Consider the following 19,336-nt stretch of genomic DNA (forward strand, 5'->3'; position numbering starts at 1 on the left):
CCTCTTCAATTCAACATACTCTCACGAGGGGATATTTTTCATTTCGCGTCTTGGCGAGTGTCTGAGTGGGGCCGCTACAGATGTTAGATTTAGATGTGAAGGGAGGCGTAAATCCATTTGAGAAGACTGTAGTTATTCTCCCGCAGGTTATAAATGCAGACACTATCAAGGCCGCATGCTACTGAAATCTTGTATTCAGTTCATTATTAGGCGATGGCTTGCTTTTTATTGGACTTGCTTGTACTTCTGCAGTCAGATAGTGTGGAAAATAGAAGACGGATAGGTTGCCTAGATTAGATAAAGATGTGTGCGTGCGTGCGCGTGTGCATCTTCCCAGTGCTGGGATGGCCGTCGTCTGAACGTGCACTTTCATCCTGGTGCTTTTTCTTGCCTCCGGCGATGGGAGTGGATGACCTTTTACTGTCAGCTCCCAACATGACAAATTACAGAGGCTGGATGACCGTGTTTTTTAGGAATGCAAGAGTTCACTGCCTGGTCAGGCCACTGGCAGGGCACGGGACCCCGACACCGGAGGCGAATCGATTAATTTATCAAAAAAAGCCGCATAAAGTGGAGATTTAAAATCTACACACCCTTTTTTTGCTTTTTACTAAGTTAAATCATTAAAAATATATATATTATTCATGTGAGTGATAATCTGTACCACTTAATTGAAAAAAAAAAAATTTTTTTCAAGTGGGCCGAACACACCTTTAAAGGGGAAGTCAACCCCCCAAATTAATTATTGACGATAATATGCTCTATGCAGCCCCACAAGTCTAAATATTGTATTTTGGTTAAGATTGCATTAGTGGAATATGAGTTAAGAAGAAAAATCCAGCAGTTTATTTAATCAATATCAGAAGGCGGCCATTTTGCCACTTGCTGTCGAGTGTAAATGACAACACAGTTGCTTAGGTCAAAGGTAACAACCAATCACAGCTCAGCTTTAGAAAACAGGTGAGCTGTGATTGGTCGTTGCCTGAGCCCTGCGTAACTCTGGCAAAATGGATATTAATCAGAATGTCATGTTTAGACTAGTGAGGTAACATATACAGTAATATATTATTGTCAAGAAATATTTGAGGTTGACTTCCCCTTTAAACCTTGGTCGCATTGGACCATAAAAATATGCCCCACATATATATGTGAAATGTCTTACGGTCTGCTGAAATCAAGGTTGGACTATTCGGCTATAAATCCGGAAAAAAAAGAATCATCAAAAAAACAAAATATTTATAGTGAAGCATGGTTGTGGTCCCGATCACATTTTATTTTTGCACCCGACTCTGAGTCCAAGTCTTTTTTTTGAGTATTTGCCAACACTGAGTCCCGATACAATACCTCTGCAATGCAATGGAATGAAGAAGAAAAAGTAGACCACATCCAGACCAAAAAAAAAAACCATCAGGAAAAGGGCAAAAGATTTGTCTTGGTCTACTTTATATCACAAAAACCTGTCATTTGAATAGGGGTGTGTAGACTTTTTCTATAGACTGTACAGGGAGTCCTCGAGCTAGGTTGCACGCGACCTACGTCGTTTCGACTTTACGGCGCCCGTGCCTCGTTCGTAGTTGAATTACGTCCGCTCTGCCGTCCGTCAGCAATGAATAAACTTCACTTTCCTTTCTTTTCTTTGGTCCTTCCTCGGGTCTCCTGACGGCCTCACGACTCTGGCTGGAAGTGTTCGGTTTAGGTGAACGGTATGGGATTTTTTAATAGGTTTTAAGTGAACTAATGAATACACGCACACACACACACGCACGCACGCACGCACGCACGCACGCACGCACGCACGCACACACGCACATACACATTAACACCCACATAAAAAATTTAAAAATTTAAAAATTTAAAAATTTAAAAATTTAAAAATTTAAAAATTTAAAAATTTAAAAATTTAAAAATTTTAAAATTTTAAAGTTTAAAAATTTAAAAATTTAAAAATTTAAAAATTTAAAAATTTAAAAATTTAAAAAATTAAAAAATTTAAAAATTAAAAATTTAAAAATTTAAAAATAAAAAAATAAAAAAATAAAAAATATATATATTAAAAAAATTTTTTAAAAAAAGAGAGCAATGATGATGACAAATCGGTAAAAGTACCAAATGAACAATACTGAGCTCTCCAGGAAAAAAAAAAGTAATGAATAAATATTGGTTCCGGCCTCTTCCAGGTTTTAGCAAATATTTTTTTAAAAATACTTTACAAAGTATAAATATCGACTTTAACGGGGAAATCCGACTTAAGTCAAAATTCGGGTTATATTGCCAGCGTAGGAACGGAGGTCCAAGGTCCAAGATCAGGGTCAGCCTTCATGTGTTTGATAAAAAAAAAAATGCAGTGCAATCATTCCTTCTCTAATGCTCATGAGATAGTTTCCCTGCTTTCTTGTTGTCTTTTTGTGTGTTGCATGAACCATCTCGGCTGCCCCCGCGCCATGTCAATGCCCTCCTTAATTAGAGATCAGCTGGGCCAAATGCAGCCAACGCATTGCTTTCTGACCTCACGGGCCCGATGCGCGCCATCCGCTCGGCCCTCTTGCATCCGCATCAGTCAGGCCTGTCAGTTTGCACGAGTGGCCGGTGAGTAATCATTGTGCTGATTATACGCCTTCCAGAGGCCTTGTTGCATAAGTTGCACACTTGAGAACGCTTACCTCGTTTCAGCCGCACTGACAACCCATAGATTTGCTTCTCGTCCCTCATGTCAGGGAGCGCACCCATGTGCAAATCATTACATATTTACTTGCAGGGCTCATTCTCACAAATAGCTTCATTTCATATTCTTAATTTTCTCAATGACAGAATTGTATTATGCAAATGCTTATTCTAATGGATTTAGTCCCACGCAGCAAATATTACCGGCGTAGTTATCCCATCCCGCCGTGTAGCCAACAGTTAGCGAGGTGGGGAAATTAAATGGAGAATCGCCCGTCGTCTTGTCCACTTTTATAGAGCGGGGCGTTCGGCATAGTGAGAAAAATGATGATTTCATCCCAGGGGTGGGTTCGCAACACTCGTAAACAGCTGTCCGTGTGCGCGGGAACTCATGTAGCCGACAGTATTAGTCTGTCTTCAGCACACTAATTCTATGACAATCAATTATACTCAGTACAATAAGTGTCTGCTGTGCCAGGCCGCACATTTTAATTGGCCATATCCTTCATCATAAGCTGCTTTGGAAGAAGAAGAAAAAATGCAGCCAAAGGTAGTGCATTTATACATTGTGAAACAGCAGTAACACTGATGTGCAGAGGAGGTCGGAATATAAACACTCATCGGCTTTCTGGAACAGAAAAAAAACCCCAAATGCTTTCAGCTGGGAAATGCTCTCATGCAGTTCTGTAGCTACAACATTGGATTCATGGCCGCTCCTCCGTAAAAATAAACAGTCAGTAAAATATCAGGCTCAGGCTCCCTTGACGGCACTTTAACATCATTACGCTTTCAACAGGCTTCCAATGAAAATGAATATATCGTTAGCCTAATAGCAAAGTACGTGCTTATGAATGGAGAAGATTTTATTGGTTACGATGTAATTATTGTTCTGGTTTTATGTCATGTTTGTTAGTGTGGGCTCTCGGGAATGGAAATTCCAGCCTTATGTTTCTTTTACACATATTCTGGATTGGCAATAAAACCATAACATACCATATACGTATCAAAGTCCTAAGTCTTTTGGGGGGGTTTGTATATTCTTGATATAATAGTTTCATTATTTCATATTAGCATCTTTTTACTATATTATTAAGCCTTAAGGTACTTCTGTGTACTAGTTAGCCACTCTCTTCTGCATTTTATCAAAAGGAGTGCGCTAATAATTCTGACAGCTAAGGGATACAAAGAAATGATCCTTTGGCCTGCAAGTTTACTTTCTACTAAGCCTAAAAATAAACTGTTGCAACCCTACTCGTTTTTTTCCCCCGTTAGCATCAGATCACTTTCTGTGAGGTTAATCCATTTGACCTTTGCTGTGACTACAGTATTTAACCTGGTGTGTATACAAGGGTTTTAAGGGGATTACAGAGGTCCTTAATAGGGGGATTAGCCAAATCCTAGTATTCTTTGTCCAAAATTGTATGGCACTAAAGAATTGGATGACCCACCGTGGCTGTGGCTAAAATGAATGGGGCAGCTGACTTTTGAATCCATGCAACTTGATTAGATTGGCATGGTAGCTTTACAGTATGGTGCGTGTGTGTGTGTTTGTGCTGTGAATGATGTCACATGTGTAAAATCTGAAAACGTTCCCCTCTCCTCGTTATTTTCCCCAAGTTGAAACTTGCTGTTTAACATCAGCAATTACAAGCTGCTGACAGCAGGTTTACATGAATGTGTGTTGCTGTGTACTGAAGGTAGCAGTGATGCCAGACTCCCCCTACAGGCTGTTACTGGTATGTCAAATACAATTTAATTGGCAAATAAATTCACATTTACAGTTTTATAAATTGATTATATTTAGTTTTATGTAATTAACGGATAACAACATAACCACCAAATTCCAAATACAAAAATTGCCCTTTTTTTTAAATAAACAAAATAAATAATGGTCAAAATAAAACAACAACAAAACAATTTTCCAGTTTTTTTTTTTTTTAATCTTCTAATTTTCTCCAGAGCTGTATGCATTTACTTGGGATTCTTTTTACCAAGAAAATGCTTTGTAGTTGAAAGTCCTTCTTATGCCATATTCTCCACATAGCCTGTGATAATTACCGTTCAGATATGCAGACATCACAACATGTTCTTGTATTGAAGGGGAAAAACAATTATGTGGATACACAAGATGCAGAACTTCAACAATTTCAAGCATATTTTATTTGTGATGCATATCATTAAAATAGTTGAAAACATATTTACCCATCTTTCTTTCTTTCCCAGCTACTTGGGAATTTATGGGGAAATGCTATGCTAATTTGTGCCACACCGGCTGTGAGCTGTGGCTAGTTAGCTAGCGGGGCTAACACAGTACAAAGCCTCTCCTTAGTTACTAATCCTCGGCTCCATGGTGGCAAATAAGATTTGACAAGTATTATCCCTAAAAAGGAGGATGAGGAGTAGCTAATCATGTTCACACAGAGCAAGAAAATAGGCGAAGATGGAAATGCCATGCTAACTGCTAAGCTAACGTGAAATGTAGCATACAACAAACAACAGAATAGGTGGTGGTTTATACTTTTAACAGAAGTCGGGCTGGAACCGTGTCACAGTGGAGCGTAAACTATCAAAATGATGTGAATATTTACTATTTTAAATATTTGTATAATCAGAAATGTTATTTGCATTCGTTTGCATTATTTTACACTCTAAAGTGCTACGTTTTAAATGACATATCTTTATTTTCATTGTTGTTTTTTAAAGTTTTTTTTTTGTGCCACAAATGGGTCAATTTGTTTGCGAGTCAGCGTTGCGGGTTTGTCAAGTGATATTCATGGCATTTGGTGAGTGAGGCTGAGCAGGAACGAGAGAAGGCCAGCAGTGCTAATGGCTATAAAGATAAGTGCAAGAATGTGACGCCCTAGAAAGCCACAGGCTGTGGAGGGAAGCAGGAGTGCAGCATTTGGACTCCTCCCTCGCCGTGCAGGAGGTGGGGGCTGAGGAGAAACACACTACTCGGATTTATCATTTATTGCACTGTAAATCATCGCCTTTAAATCCTGCTTGCGACATTACATAAACAAAGTTGACCTATAATTCCACAAAGCTGTTAGAAACCATTTCATCACGTTCTGTTATACTAATGCCTGCTGTTTGAATGGGCATTTGCAGCTACATCAATGCGATGGCTTACTTTTTTGGTGCCTCTCTCTCTCTCTCTCTCTCTCTCTCTCTCTCTTTCTATTATTAAACTGCATTTCTCAATCCACAGGATCTCTCAAAGGAAGTTGGGGCAGGGCCCTGGTACTGTGCTGGTGGCACCAACTGGGAATTCCAGTATTGCTCATATGTGCTCTCCCACTCCTGCTTTGACGTAAATATTTGCATGATATCATAAGTATAACATCACCACGGCCCTTTATAAGCACAGGAAGACATACAGTGGCTAAATTGAGAATAATGGACCACTCCTGGCCAGAGTGCAGCTACAGTTACACAGACATGGGATCATTCTGTCATCGCGCTGTTAAACGAAATGTCATCGTGGCTCTTAGATTGTCATTTTTAGCTGCTCTGTCACGAGCCCGCGAAGAAAAAAGAAATCTCCACCGACTGATTATTCTCGATGCCTGGCGGCGGTTGCCACGTACGTCAACCTTCGCAAGAAGTGTGCTTTGTATGCTCACGTGAGGAAGAGAATCTGTTATTTTGGGTGTATGATGTGTCTGCGAGCTGCAGTTCATTACGCTGTTGTCCGTCATCACCTACTGTAGTGAGAGGAAGCCCCTCTTTCGGGCCGGTCGGTGGGCATGCAAGCATTTCCTTCATTAAAAAAAAAACACCCCTTGTGACATTATTGCTTGTGGAGCAAGTTGTGGCTTTACACAAATCAAGTCTGCCAAGATACATTTTTCGGAGAAAAAAGTACTTTGTATTTATATTTGGGACACCAGGCTTTCCTTAACTACACCGTAAATTCTGTAGAGCAAATTTGACTCTATTTAGAGTGGGACCAAATAGACTCATTTTTAGAGTAGGCTAAGATTTACACTCGAAAGAGAGTTAAATGAAGAATTGAAAAAAATAAAAATAAAATAAAAGTCACTCAATGGTTGAGGAACAAACTCACAACCTTCAGCTTGGGAGACTGCCACACTACCACCTAAGCTATGCCCCTCCTACTGTTTGATCATCTCCAAGAGACAAAAAAACGATGTCTTTGTTCTCGGAATTAGAAAGTTTCCAGCTGACACGAGCGATATACTAACACAAAGCAGGAGCTGCGTGGCTCACGGAGTAGATCGGCTGTCTCCCAAGCTGAAGGTTGTGAGTTTGTTCCGCAACCCTTGAGTGACTTTTATATTATCGTTATTATTATTATTTTTCCAATTCTTTATTTTACTCTCTTCCAAGTGTAAATATTACTCTAAAACTGAGTCTATTTGGTTCCACTCTAAATATAGTCAAATTTACTCTACAGAATTTACTGTGCAGGTAAGGAAACAGAACATATTATCATTTACAATGTCAACTGCAGAGAGAATAAAATCAGGCTAAAATAAAATTACAAATTAACAATTAAAATGAATTATGAAACATACACAAAACATAAAATAATACATTACATACATTAAGTTTTATTTTCAGTATGTACTATATAAATTAATTTTATTTGTAAATATGACCTTTTTTGAAACTTTTACTTAAAATTACTAAATTTTATTAAATTACAACAAACTTCAGTTTTTAAGTTAAGTATAATGTATTTCAATTTAATCCAAAATTATTAATACAAATTACTCATAAAAGCCTACAAAGTTACACAAACTTCAAAAAGTTAAGTTGTAGTTTTTATAAAACTTTGAGTATTGCGTACTTAATCTACTTGATTATTTTGAATGTTTGTGTTTACAGTGTGATATATGATTTGGGCATGTCATTTGTTGTCCTCGGCTAGGAAGCGTCAGATGCTCAGTGTGTTGCGGGTCCAGGCACATACTCATGCCAGCACCGGGTAATGGTCCGGTAGCACCGTGATGGAGGGTTGTGTGTTGTCCTGCCACAACGCTTGCCTCTTATCACGCACTGAACAACGCAAACGTGTTGCTTGGTCTTCTGGTCCACATTGAATGGGAAATTAGCAGTTTGTGTTCGAAATATATTTTTGTGACCATCTTTTCCGTCACCAGGCTTCTTCTCTGCGATATTAAGATTGAGATTATTTGCGCGCGTTCATGCTGCGACTCAGTGGAGAATGATCACTGTCATCCCGAAACAATGGCGATGATTTATGAAATGTGACGAGGCTGAGACGTTCAGCATTATTGATTGGTATTGTTAGCAGCCTTAAAAGAGCCATATGTCTTCATCTACTGTAATGGCGTACGTGCTACAAATAAGTTTACCACACTGTGTGAGCTCGAGACCCAAAGCGAACATTTTAGTGTTCTGATGCACACCACATGGTTTGCTTTATTACATCTCGTGCCATTATGGGGAGATTCTTGCATGAATTAGCAAAATAAATGAATATAAAGCTCAGACTTGACAAGCACATCAATAAAAACCTATTAGGCAGGTGTGCACTTGTTTTACTGTTTATAATATCATAATACACTTTTATAGCGCCGCTTAGTGAGAGAAACAAAGTGTGTGGTTTTGAGCCACATGCATCTTAGTCAAGCATCATTCCTCTTGGAGATGTGTTTATGAAAATGATCTAGTCTCTATTTGTTTTGGGCTGTCAGCGGCAGGAGGGTGTTGCGTCAACATCCTCTCAAGGTTAGCGCCGCGTCGTAGATGAATGGCTGCTTGAGAGCGCTCTCGTGTGTCAACGTTTTTGCCCGTTCGTGACAGCTCCGAGGCAGTCGGCCACTTAATACCGCGCACGCCCGCCCGCCACCGACTGTCCCCAAAAGCGCGGGTCAAAAGTTCAGCCGCTTCCTCCAGGGTCTCATCACATTCTCACCACAGCTTGATTTTCAAAGCTTTGCAGAAAGACGGCGCCTGTCAGGAGAGATACCACAGGAAAGAAAAAAAAAAAAGGTATATGATGGAACGCAAGTTGAAAACCAGCAGTTCTGTCACCGACGTCGCCTCTTGGCTCTCGGCGCAATCCAACTCCGATTAAAAAAAAAAAAGTTGCATTGTGGTCCAGCTGGAGGGCGAACGGATCGTTGTGGATGCTAATGAAGCTAAAGCGCTATTAGATTGCGAGGTGAGAGGAGCCTGATTGATGGTAAAATAATCGCAGCTGTGTTTTAACCACAGAGTTCGCCAGCATGAAAAAGTGGATCAAAAAGTCTTGCTCCTTATTAGTTTCCAATATGACTTGTGATGTGGAAGGATTGTTTCCCATTGTGGCTGTGAGCGGTTACTTGGCATGCAGTATGAAAAGGATACATTAAAAAAATGTGCAGGTCAAGCAGGAGCCCCTTTGTATGTTTCCTCATATTTCCCGTATACCGTCAATAATCACGACGTCCAATCACCTGGGAGACTTCATCATATTTGTGGACTTCAAGATAAATATCCACTTTCATGCATCTGTCAGGGGAGCCAAATCAGTCAAATAAAATGTGAGAGGTGAACTGATCATCATAGACTTTATAGGAAGATTGAATGACTTTGAAAAAGAATGCATTTGAATTTGAATTTATTTGGATGTCGATGATATTTCTTAACCGTGGGCATGTGAAGCCCTTTGAGACTATTGTGTGATTAAGGGCTACATAAATAAACTAGAATTGACCTTTGACATGGATGGTACAACTTTTGAACCTGTGTCTATCAAACCTGGGCCATATGTATCTCATGAAGTATCTCATTCGTGTGTACGGCTTTGATACGTAGAATCAAAAGGGCCAAAAAGCCAAAACAGTGAATATTAGTTTTTCTTCTTCAACGCGCTTCCAAAACAATTCCCTCTCTTGCTCAAAGTGTATAATCCTACTGGTCATTTGTTAGCTGCTGCATCTCCCACGTGGAGGCGAGGCCGCTGGCGGAGCGTCGGGGAGCACAGGAGGTGAAAGCTTATAGTAGCGTATCAGAGCCGGGGGATTTGCGCTCATTTATCTCCATTTCACCGCACACGATGTCTAGTAATAAATGCTCAAGTGAAAATGGTGTTTATCACTGGAATGACAACATCTCCCAGATGCTGCGGGAGAAATCTAGAAAATAGATAAGGCATTATACTCTGCGGAGAATCCAATTAGGGGAGCCTTACATCATGATAATCAAGCAGAGGTGGACTGGTTCATTTATGCTGCTGGATAACAGCGCAGAGGGAGGTCTGGTCGGGTTACTTGCAGTTGGACCTGCTGCATACATCAGCAGCCATCTACTGTGCTGTGGGGAGCTTTACCCCCTAGTGGTTCAGGGGAGGACTACAACAAATACAATTTGTGTGATTATAGTGGGAAAAATATAAACAGTAAAAGTTTATGCCTCAGCTGTAATTTATCATTGTAAGTGTTAAGAGACCAAAACACAACTTATTTTATTTATCATATATATTTTTTAATTCATCGGCTGATTATTTGGATATCGAAATTTCGTTTTGCCAAACCTGACTCGGCATCAACCCCCCCCCCCCCCCCCAAAAAAAAAAAAATCCATATGAGGCCCTATTACAGATGTACAGTGGAGAAGGGCAGCCATTATGGTCGCTTGTGTTGTTGCATTGCGGTGACGCGGGAACACCCCTGGGCCTGCCTTCTCTGCTGAGCTGCTTTCCTGCTGCTCAGCATTTCCCGGGGCCTCTAGGGGGGGGGGCACAGAAGACAAGCTGTGTGAAGTATAAAGTCATACACATCCATTTGGAATTTGCCTTTATAGCCACAGCGTTTCTCATTAAAAGGTAGAGAAACCTGCTTGATGTTTTCCCTGATGTTGATCCCGTCAGTTCCCTCACCTTCAAAGCTGGCGAATGCGCAGCAGGTGCACATGTGGCCGCAAGGGCAAAATGGACATTTTTTGCACTCAGCAAAGCTCTCTGCTGACATCACATCTTCACAACACCCTCGAAAGGGCGAGCTATGTTTAGGGTACGCTTTAACATCAACATAAGCGCGAAGAGTACAGATGAAGCATATGATACTTGCCATTTCAATGAACAACGTGAAAACAAATGGCGAAATATCAGAAGTGTTGTTAATATCTTATATTGGAGACTACTGTACAGCATATTAGAAATGAGGAAACGGTAATGCTGTGTGAATATCAGTTTTCGCATTACACAATCTAATGACATTGAATATCCGGGACAGCGATAATAATGCTCAGAAAGGAAATGTTTTTCCAATGTGTTTGTAATTGCGAAGAACAACTCGCACATCTTTGCTGGCTTGGCCCATAAGCCCCGCAAATAGTGGGAAAAAAATGAGCTATGGTATCATATGAGCATCAAGCATTCTCATCTGTGTAGTACTGCATTGTTTGTGACGAGCATGCATTCTGACCTTCCACCTCTTAAGCACTCTCGTAACCCCAACAGAAAGTTCACTGGAGGGTCAGAGAGTCCCTGTGCCTGCTCAGACACAGTGTTGATGGAAGCCCCCCCAATCTGTAGGACTGACACACTAAAAACAAGCATAAAACAAGCACAACAACGCTATCATGTGAGCATGTGGATGGAAGAAAATCATTTCTAGCAGCTTTGTATCTGCATCTCAAGAGTTTTCAGCATTAACCGTTGTCAATACATAAGAAAATAATGCATGGATGATCTAATTTAGATTGAGCATACTTTCATGGAATACAGCGATGAAATATTTTTCTTAGTAATAGTAACAAAAGTCGTAAAGTGGTGCAACATTGAAATAAATGGAAATATTGTACCTCAAACAACTTACAGTAACAACACAATTAATAAATACAATGTACAGACTGAAACAGTTGCAATGCGTTATGATTTCATGCATTATTTGAATGGGCTCTGTGTTTCGAGTGGGCGTGCTTTGGTTGCCAAGGAGCGGTAGAATACACAAAGACAGATGATGAAAAACAGAAGAAGACTGTTGCAACTAAGCTATTTTTTGCAGATGGTCGTGAGTATTGTCTGTCTACCATTTGTGTTCAAATAGAAGCTTTTTTAAAGGTTTATAACTACCACAATATTGATGCTAGTTTTGTTAGCCTGTCTTCCCATTTATGTTAGCATCAGACTTCCGTAAGGCAAGTTGTGCGGTCTTGATAATAGACAATTTGTTATTCTTTGTTTCATGTTGTTTAAAAGTAAACTTCAACTTGGAGTGACAATAAATACTTGACTTTTTTTTTTTAAATACTTCTTTGCAATCTGCCAAATTGCTGGTTGTTGTAAAGCTTAATGCTAGTTAGTTAACCGCTAGCGAGGGTGACCAGATGTCTTGTTTTAAACGGGACGGTCTGAAAATGGAACCTTGTGTCCTGAGTCCCGGAGGATTCCACCCTTTTGTTGTTATTGTTGTTTATTTTTTTAATGAGTAGATGGAACGGACTTCCGACCAGCAAGTCAATTGTTTGGGCCGTGTGCATATCCAGTCACACAGTTGTCATAGCGATTCATATGACAAACCAATTAAAAAGCAATTTTACTGTTACATTCCTTCCTATTTACTTTCACTAGAACTGCTTCCTGCTTTCTGCTTCCGTGTCTAAGAATCATGGGAAATGTAGTCCTACTAGCCTAATGCTGCAGTCAATAGCTACCAGGACAGTGGTGAGTGCATTGATTGTTTAGCGCTGTTGAACTGTCAACCAAGATAGCATTTAGCATTAGCTAAACTAATAACACAACAACACCTGATTGACTAGCAATTAAATTTGTTATAAGTAGTTCTAATTTTTTTTAGATTTGATTTTCTGTGAAATTGTACTGTCTCAATTTTTACCCTACTTCTACCATTAACATTTTCAACTTATTTCCAATTGCTTCACGTTCAAAATATATCTCAATTTTAAAAATCTAGCTGCGCTTACATTCATTCACTGACAGTTTTATGCAGTTTAGGATACTCTGCAGCTTCAGGCAGCGCTGCTAGCAATGAGGTTTACATTCTTCACATGAGGGGTCACATGCTGCTTACAAGGCAGAACATCCGGCATGTCCTCTTTACATGCAAAGCTGGAACATGGCCATCTTTTTTTGAATGAATACTGAAAAGATCACCGTTTCACCGTGTGGATTATTTTTATGCTAAAGAGACCGCATTGACTCGACTGCGATTGTTTTTGTTTAGAGATCAGATTAGTCCCGGTGTCATTTTACGGCGGAGATGATAATAATGGCCGCCGGTGCTGAGATGCGTGTTGACACCATTACTCATGTGTTCTGCCACGCGCATCAATCTTCACATGCTGTACAGGCGCTCCTGAGGTGAATGAATTTTTCACTTTGGGGTTCAGAGCGAGGTCACGCAGACACGTGCGCGAGGGGAGCGCAGCAGGTAAAAACGCGGGACATGCGCCACTCGTTTTTCTCTCTTTTCAATCTTTCCTTCTTTTTTTTCCCACACTTCTTGCTTTGCTTAATCTCCTCGCTTATCAGACGGGTGTGTTTTCGTGACAACGATGTATGATTCTGGCAAGTTGCAGATGTTTGATGTGTGGTGCCATGCCAATAAGGAACTTTTATGCAACAGTGCTCATAATTGCGTGAATCTTTCATCGCAACACATTTTCAGATGAGAGAGTAGTTCTATTTAACATGCTGTAACCCTGAGGCATTAATATCTTGCTTTATCCTGCCAGTGTCGCAGGATAATCCAATCAGGCTTCTGCTTAGCAGTGGCGCTCTCGCAGTTGTAATTGATACAAAGATGAAAATTGCGGGTGGTGGTATGCATGGTGAGCAGTGGGCAAAGGCGATAGGGTGGACATAACGTTTTTTAAAGCCGAAGCAGCCGCGTTGTCAGCTACCTGCTATTTACTTCCCCTCATTACTGTTCCATGGCTGGCGCTGGTGGGAGTGTCAACATCATTAACACCACTGTCATTAGTACAAGTTGGTCCAGGGGAGAAAAATGAAGAGTTTTTCAGCGCCAACCTCTCGACTGTAGCAACCATTGCCCCGTAAACACCTTTCCGTTTGGCTTGATGGCCAATTTGTTGACATGGAAATAAAATGCAGAAGCTCAGGATTAAGTGCCGTTTACACAAGAGAGATAAGTATAGTGTTTTGGGGAGGAAATCATACAAAAAAAAAATTGTGAACTGGATTGTTTTTCAGCATTGTGAATGCACATTACAATAGTAGCAATACTCTAAGATTTTTTGACAATAATATGTTATATGTGACATCACTAGTCTAAACGTGATATTGTGAATGATATTACATTTGTGGAATATGAGTTATGAAGCAAAATCCAGTCGTTTTTATCCATCTCAGGGGGCCATTTTGCCACTTGCAGTCAACTGAAGATGACATCATAGTTGCTCAGGGTTCAGGCAACGACCACTCACAGCTCACCTGTCTTCTGAAGCTGCGCTGTGATAGGTTGTTACCTTTGACCTGAGCAGCTGTGATGTCATTTTGACTCACCAAGTGGCAAAATGGCCGCCCCTGAGATGGATAAAAATGGCAGGATTTTGCTGCTTAACTCATATTCCACTAACGCAATATTAACCAGAATGCCATATTTAGACTAGTGGGGCTGCATAGAACATATTATTGTCCCCCCAAAAATTGGGGTGGTTGACTTCCCCTTTAAGAACAAAAACAATTTCAGCATAAGAAATGTCCATTACAATGGTAACAATACACTAAGATTCAGTTGTGAAAAATTCCCAGAGGATAAAGAATATATGCTTCTGAATATTGTATGGATGTGTTGCATGTATTCAAATGTAGGGTTTTTAATATATATAGAAACATAAATGCAATTTTTGTTAGCTCATGTACAACATTTAGCATTTTCTGTTAGCATGTAGCTACACACTCTCTTAAGATGACGTTAATGTGCTTTGGTTAGATACACAATTGTCTTTGTTTCATGATTAAATTTAAAGTCAACTTCATCTGAGAGTGGTATTAAGCACTTGGACAATTTTTTTGAAGAATTGTTCACTACGTTCGCAACTCAAGACAGAAAAAAGGGCCTCGCGAGTCCAGGTTGCTCTTAAGACAAGGTGCCACTGATTTTCTTAGCTTGTTAAACTTTATCTCTGGAAACTTTATTCCTAAAGTTATGACTTTTTAACCAGACAAAATATGTCTTGTGAAGATTAGATATTTTTGGGGGGCAAATTTTTCAACTTTAGGACTTTTTTTTTTTTTCAAAAAAAATCAGCAGCATTTTGTTTACTAAGGCATTTAGGATGTTTAATTTACTTAGCAAATAATAGAAAAAGTATTTGTCTAAGGCCGCTTTTCCAATGTTGCATTTGGTTGAGACGTGTCACCTATAGCGAGGTTTAAACAAACAAGCCTCCTCACACCTTGTCATTTGTCTGACTTGGCTGGATGTTATTGAAGCCAACTTCAAGGCCTCTGCAGCAGCTGCAATCACTTATGTCAGTCGGCCTCAGTTCTCAGACCCTCCGTGCCCTCGGCCGGCATCCCATCAGCCTCGGGAGGAGGCGGGGGTCACAGCTCCTCACACTCCGTTTCAACCCTCCACGCTGGCTGCGATGCCTCGCTGAAACCCGCTCAACCTCGGCGGAGGTGACCGGCGAACGGCACAAGAGCGCCGGCAGTGTAGAATACGCGGGACCTCTTTTCGCCAAGTAATTCCAAGTGGATCCGTTTTCTTTGTTTCCACTCGTGGAGCTCAAGTTCATAGTGAGCTGGGCTTTGGGAAGCGCTGTGCTGCCCGATGGCAGGCCGGCATCCCTGTGTGGCTCCTCTGATTTACGGCGCATCATTAAGTCTGTGCATTCCTTCTCCCAGTTGGCCCAGGTGGTGGTGGGACCCACAGGAGCACGGCAGAGCCAAGAGAAGCAGCTTTGCCAGCTATTATATATTATATTTCATTTGCGAGCCTAACTATCCGGTTGTCAATCAATTTATAATTATGAAAGCAGAGTGATTTGACATAACTGCGATGTAAAAGTCTTAAGCGGAAAACACTTAGAGTATGATGTGTGTAATTTGTCCCTGGTGTGAAACATTCATTTTATGATTCATATTAACAGTGGTGGAAAGTAGTAAAGTACAAATACCTGCTTACTGTACCGGTAGATTTTTCAGCTTTCTGTATTTGACTTGAATATTTATTTTTGATGACTTTTACTTCCTACATTTTAAAACGGATAGCTGTACTTTCTACTTTCTACTCTTTTCTTTGACAAAATCCGTTTGCTTTACACAACGTAAAAAAAAAGAAAAGTTTGAGTGATTGAGAGGAACAACAGTGGTGTAGAGAAACATGAACGAGGGTGCACAACAGATTAGGATAGTCAAGATATTGCCCATATATGGTCATATTTAAGAAAACTAAATGAGGTAATGTCGACTAGAAGACTGATTAGTGTCAAATGCATTCTGTGTGTTTTTTTTTGGACAATTTAAAAAGTTTCTAATCTAAAAGACACAATATATATATATATTTGTTTTATTTTGCCACTAGCTAATTTCGGTTAGCAAAGCCAAGGGAACATTATTTTGAGAGCAAAAACAAGTTAAGCTAATGCTAGCTAGCTATAGCTAGCTCCTAAAGAACAACATGTGACATAAAAATGATTTTGATTATGTTTAATTGATAAATTGACTATTTTGTAGTGAGAGCGTTTTTTTTTTTCAATTGTGGCAAGGTATCAAACTGGGTATTGCATATAATTGTCATTAAAAATATAGACCCACATTCACTTTTGTTCTTCAGAACATTTCAGTTTATGCATTTTTTCCTTTCAACTTTCATTAAAGCAAATTAGTTAAGTCAATTCTAATTTTACAGCCTTTTTTTTTACACAAGTATTTGTATTTCTACTCAAGTACAGAGTGTGAATACTTTTGCCACCTCTTCATATTAATGTGTTGGAAGTATCTATCGACAGCCTTGTGACTGAGGTCATCTGCCATGCCTCAGTCCCAATGTGAGTCATGTGAGATTTTTGGAGCTGCTTTGCCCTCTAGTGGCAAGGCAACACACTGGAGTCCAACAGACCACCATCAGCGCACCCCCCCCCCCATACCCACCCCACCATTACTCCTCCTCCAACACTCCAGCCCAGCAGACAGCAATATGCCTACACTTTGAAAATATAAAATAATCTTTACATTTATTCCAGAGTGACTGTAAACAAAACGAGTTGTCTTTGAATTCCTCATTTTCCAAGATGACTTCAATATTTACAAGGCTGCAAAAAAAAATAAATAAATAAATAAAAAAATTAAATCCTGGCACGCCTTGCTGCTTTACGATGAGTGACACTTTGTGGTTGGTGTTGACAAAAGAGGCCGCCCACAGCAAGTGAGTGCTCATCTTGATTTATCGCTTTTATCTTTCATCATATTTACACGAACTTGAACATGCACGGTACATGAAGAATTAAAGACTGCGGGCTGTACAGTATCAACAGCCCCATTTTGCTGGTGAAATATCTTCTGTTGGGCTTGTATGACGTTTATATTACATATTTCTCTTTTCCTGCTCTTTCCATTATGAGTCTTCAGTAGAAGAGAAGGTTGGAGCAGCTCTTGGCCGCAGCACAGTGTTGTGATGAGGTACTTCCTGTGTGTCTGTGTGTGAGTAAGTCTAATTGTTGTTGGTGTTGCTGAGAAGCTCCTCTGACAGAGCTAACGTGAGACTTGAGTACGAGGGCCATTTGCTCGCGTTTGACCACAGATGTCTTGACCCGGTCAACTGGACGGGTCCCATTTTTGACTTCTGGCTTATCTCTGCCGCACAGCGTTGGTCAGTTCACACCCAGTCGCTTGAGCAGCAGGCACATTTGCATATAGAGTCACCCGGTATATTTCGCCCCAGACTGCAGCGCGTGGTCAGTTGCCAGTTGCACAACTCGCCAATATTATACACCAATAAAATACATAAATCAGGGTCGCTATTGCAACAGCATGAGACATTGCAACTTTCATGTTGAGGATTTAATAATGCAGCAGTGCATTTTTAAGTAGGTCTATTTACATACATATATATCCAACAGTAATACTTAATTACTGGTTACATTGAGCGTGACTTGAACACCACCAACTAAACGCTATTTAAATGGCATGACATAAAAATTCATCTCACATTTTGACCACATAAACAAATAAATTGCATTTTGAATAATTCATCATGCAACAATATGTTTGAACCCTTATGTACAATACTTGTAATACATTTTGATTGTGATGAAATGCAAGGCCGTTTTCTTTGGTTTGTTTTTTGAAAAAACGGACTAAACTTAATTTATGATCATGCTTAACTTTCCATGCATGAGTAAAGCCTAAAACAATTATTTACTTTATGCCATAATGGGCCCCATTATAATGATGAAGCCAGGCCACCAGAAAGTGTGTGACCAACTCATATAACTCCCGGAGAAAACAGCACACGTACGCACACACGCACCCCAGATGATTCCTGCTTGCTGACACAGTAAAGCAACAGCCGTCACCCAAAATAAATGTTCCGGCCAATAGGAAAGCAATATTGCAATGCATCATTTTAAGTGAGTGGACCTCTGTGCCACAACGCATGTCTCTTAACCTTTCCTTGATTTGTCTTGCTGTATTAGCTCTCTGCAACAGCAGTACTTAAAGTTCAGCCTGCCTTTATATCAGCGGCTATCCGTGGATTTTATCCCGGACCTTCAGTGGAGAACAATGTGACTCAGTCTACTTCCTAATTCCGTCAACATCACATCGTAATAATGAAACTTCAATTTTGGACTATGCAAAAACGCAACGGCACACAACTGTGTCACATCATCTTTTGCGGTTTTATTTTAATATAGTGTACACTATAGTATGTTAACATGTGCGGGTCACTGGTTCTAAAAGGTTTTTGCTCAGAGCAGCCAATCAGAGGATGCAAAATTGTTAGTTTGAGGAAAAAAATGAATGCCCATAAAAGCATACTTGAATGAGTTTGGAGCGAAAAAAAGAATGAATGATCGCAACTTTCAATACGAGCTTTCAGCGCACCAACATCAGATGGTTCATGTCAGCGGAAAGCTGATAAGACAGGGTCATCTCGGGGTGAAGGGGTCAGTAAGCTCCTCTAAATACCTGAAGCTAAGGTCAGCATTAATGTCTTCTGAAAGCCCAAAAACGTTCATCATACACTTCAAAAACAAAAAGTTAAACATATGACTTATTGGTGGGGCGGTGACCTCAAAAGTATGACTTTTGTACGCTTGATAACAGACCTGACTTGTGGTCTTGTGTTTTGTCCAAATCGCTACATTTGTGTAGTGTGAGCTACTAGCAGAATGCTAAGCGCTAAGCTAACGTGATCCTGCGGCTAGATAGCATTCGTGGCTAAATGCAATTTAACTCTGATGTTATCTACATTAAATTTACTTCACCTTCAGTACACCAAACTGTCCAAAATGGCGGCCTGCTTCAGCTCTTCAGACCGCCCAAAATTAAAAAATAATAAACCAACCTTTGGTAAAAGTAATCCAATGTGCTCAATATCCACAGCTACTCAGCAAGTGGCATAAAAAAAAAAAACGCAGCATTTTTAATGTGTCGAGTGCTGAGTTTTAATTTTTAATTTTTAACTTTGTACAATAAATCTTCTCCATATGTTTTCCAAGGGACAATCAAAACATACCGTTACCATGAAGGGACTTAATTTATGTT

At 40.0% G+C, this 19,336-nt stretch overlaps 1 protein-coding gene across 1 annotated transcript in view; it reads left to right on the plus strand.

Annotated features, from left to right (window-relative positions):
- LOC144060061 (uncharacterized) overlaps positions 1 to 19,336 on the plus strand; it is an 85,209-nt gene that overhangs the window by 18,862 nt on the left and 47,011 nt on the right. Inside the window, exon 2 of the mRNA XM_077579199.1 lies at positions 2,465 to 2,586. Within this exon, the coding sequence (XP_077435325.1) occupies positions 2,519 to 2,586 (68 nt within the window). The 5' untranslated portion in view covers positions 2,465 to 2,518. The remainder of the gene's footprint in view (positions 1 to 2,464; positions 2,587 to 19,336) is intronic.

This window comes from Vanacampus margaritifer, chromosome 11, assembly GCF_051991255.1.
Source record: "Vanacampus margaritifer isolate UIUO_Vmar chromosome 11, RoL_Vmar_1.0, whole genome shotgun sequence".
NCBI lineage: Eukaryota > Metazoa > Chordata > Actinopteri > Syngnathiformes > Syngnathidae > Vanacampus > Vanacampus margaritifer.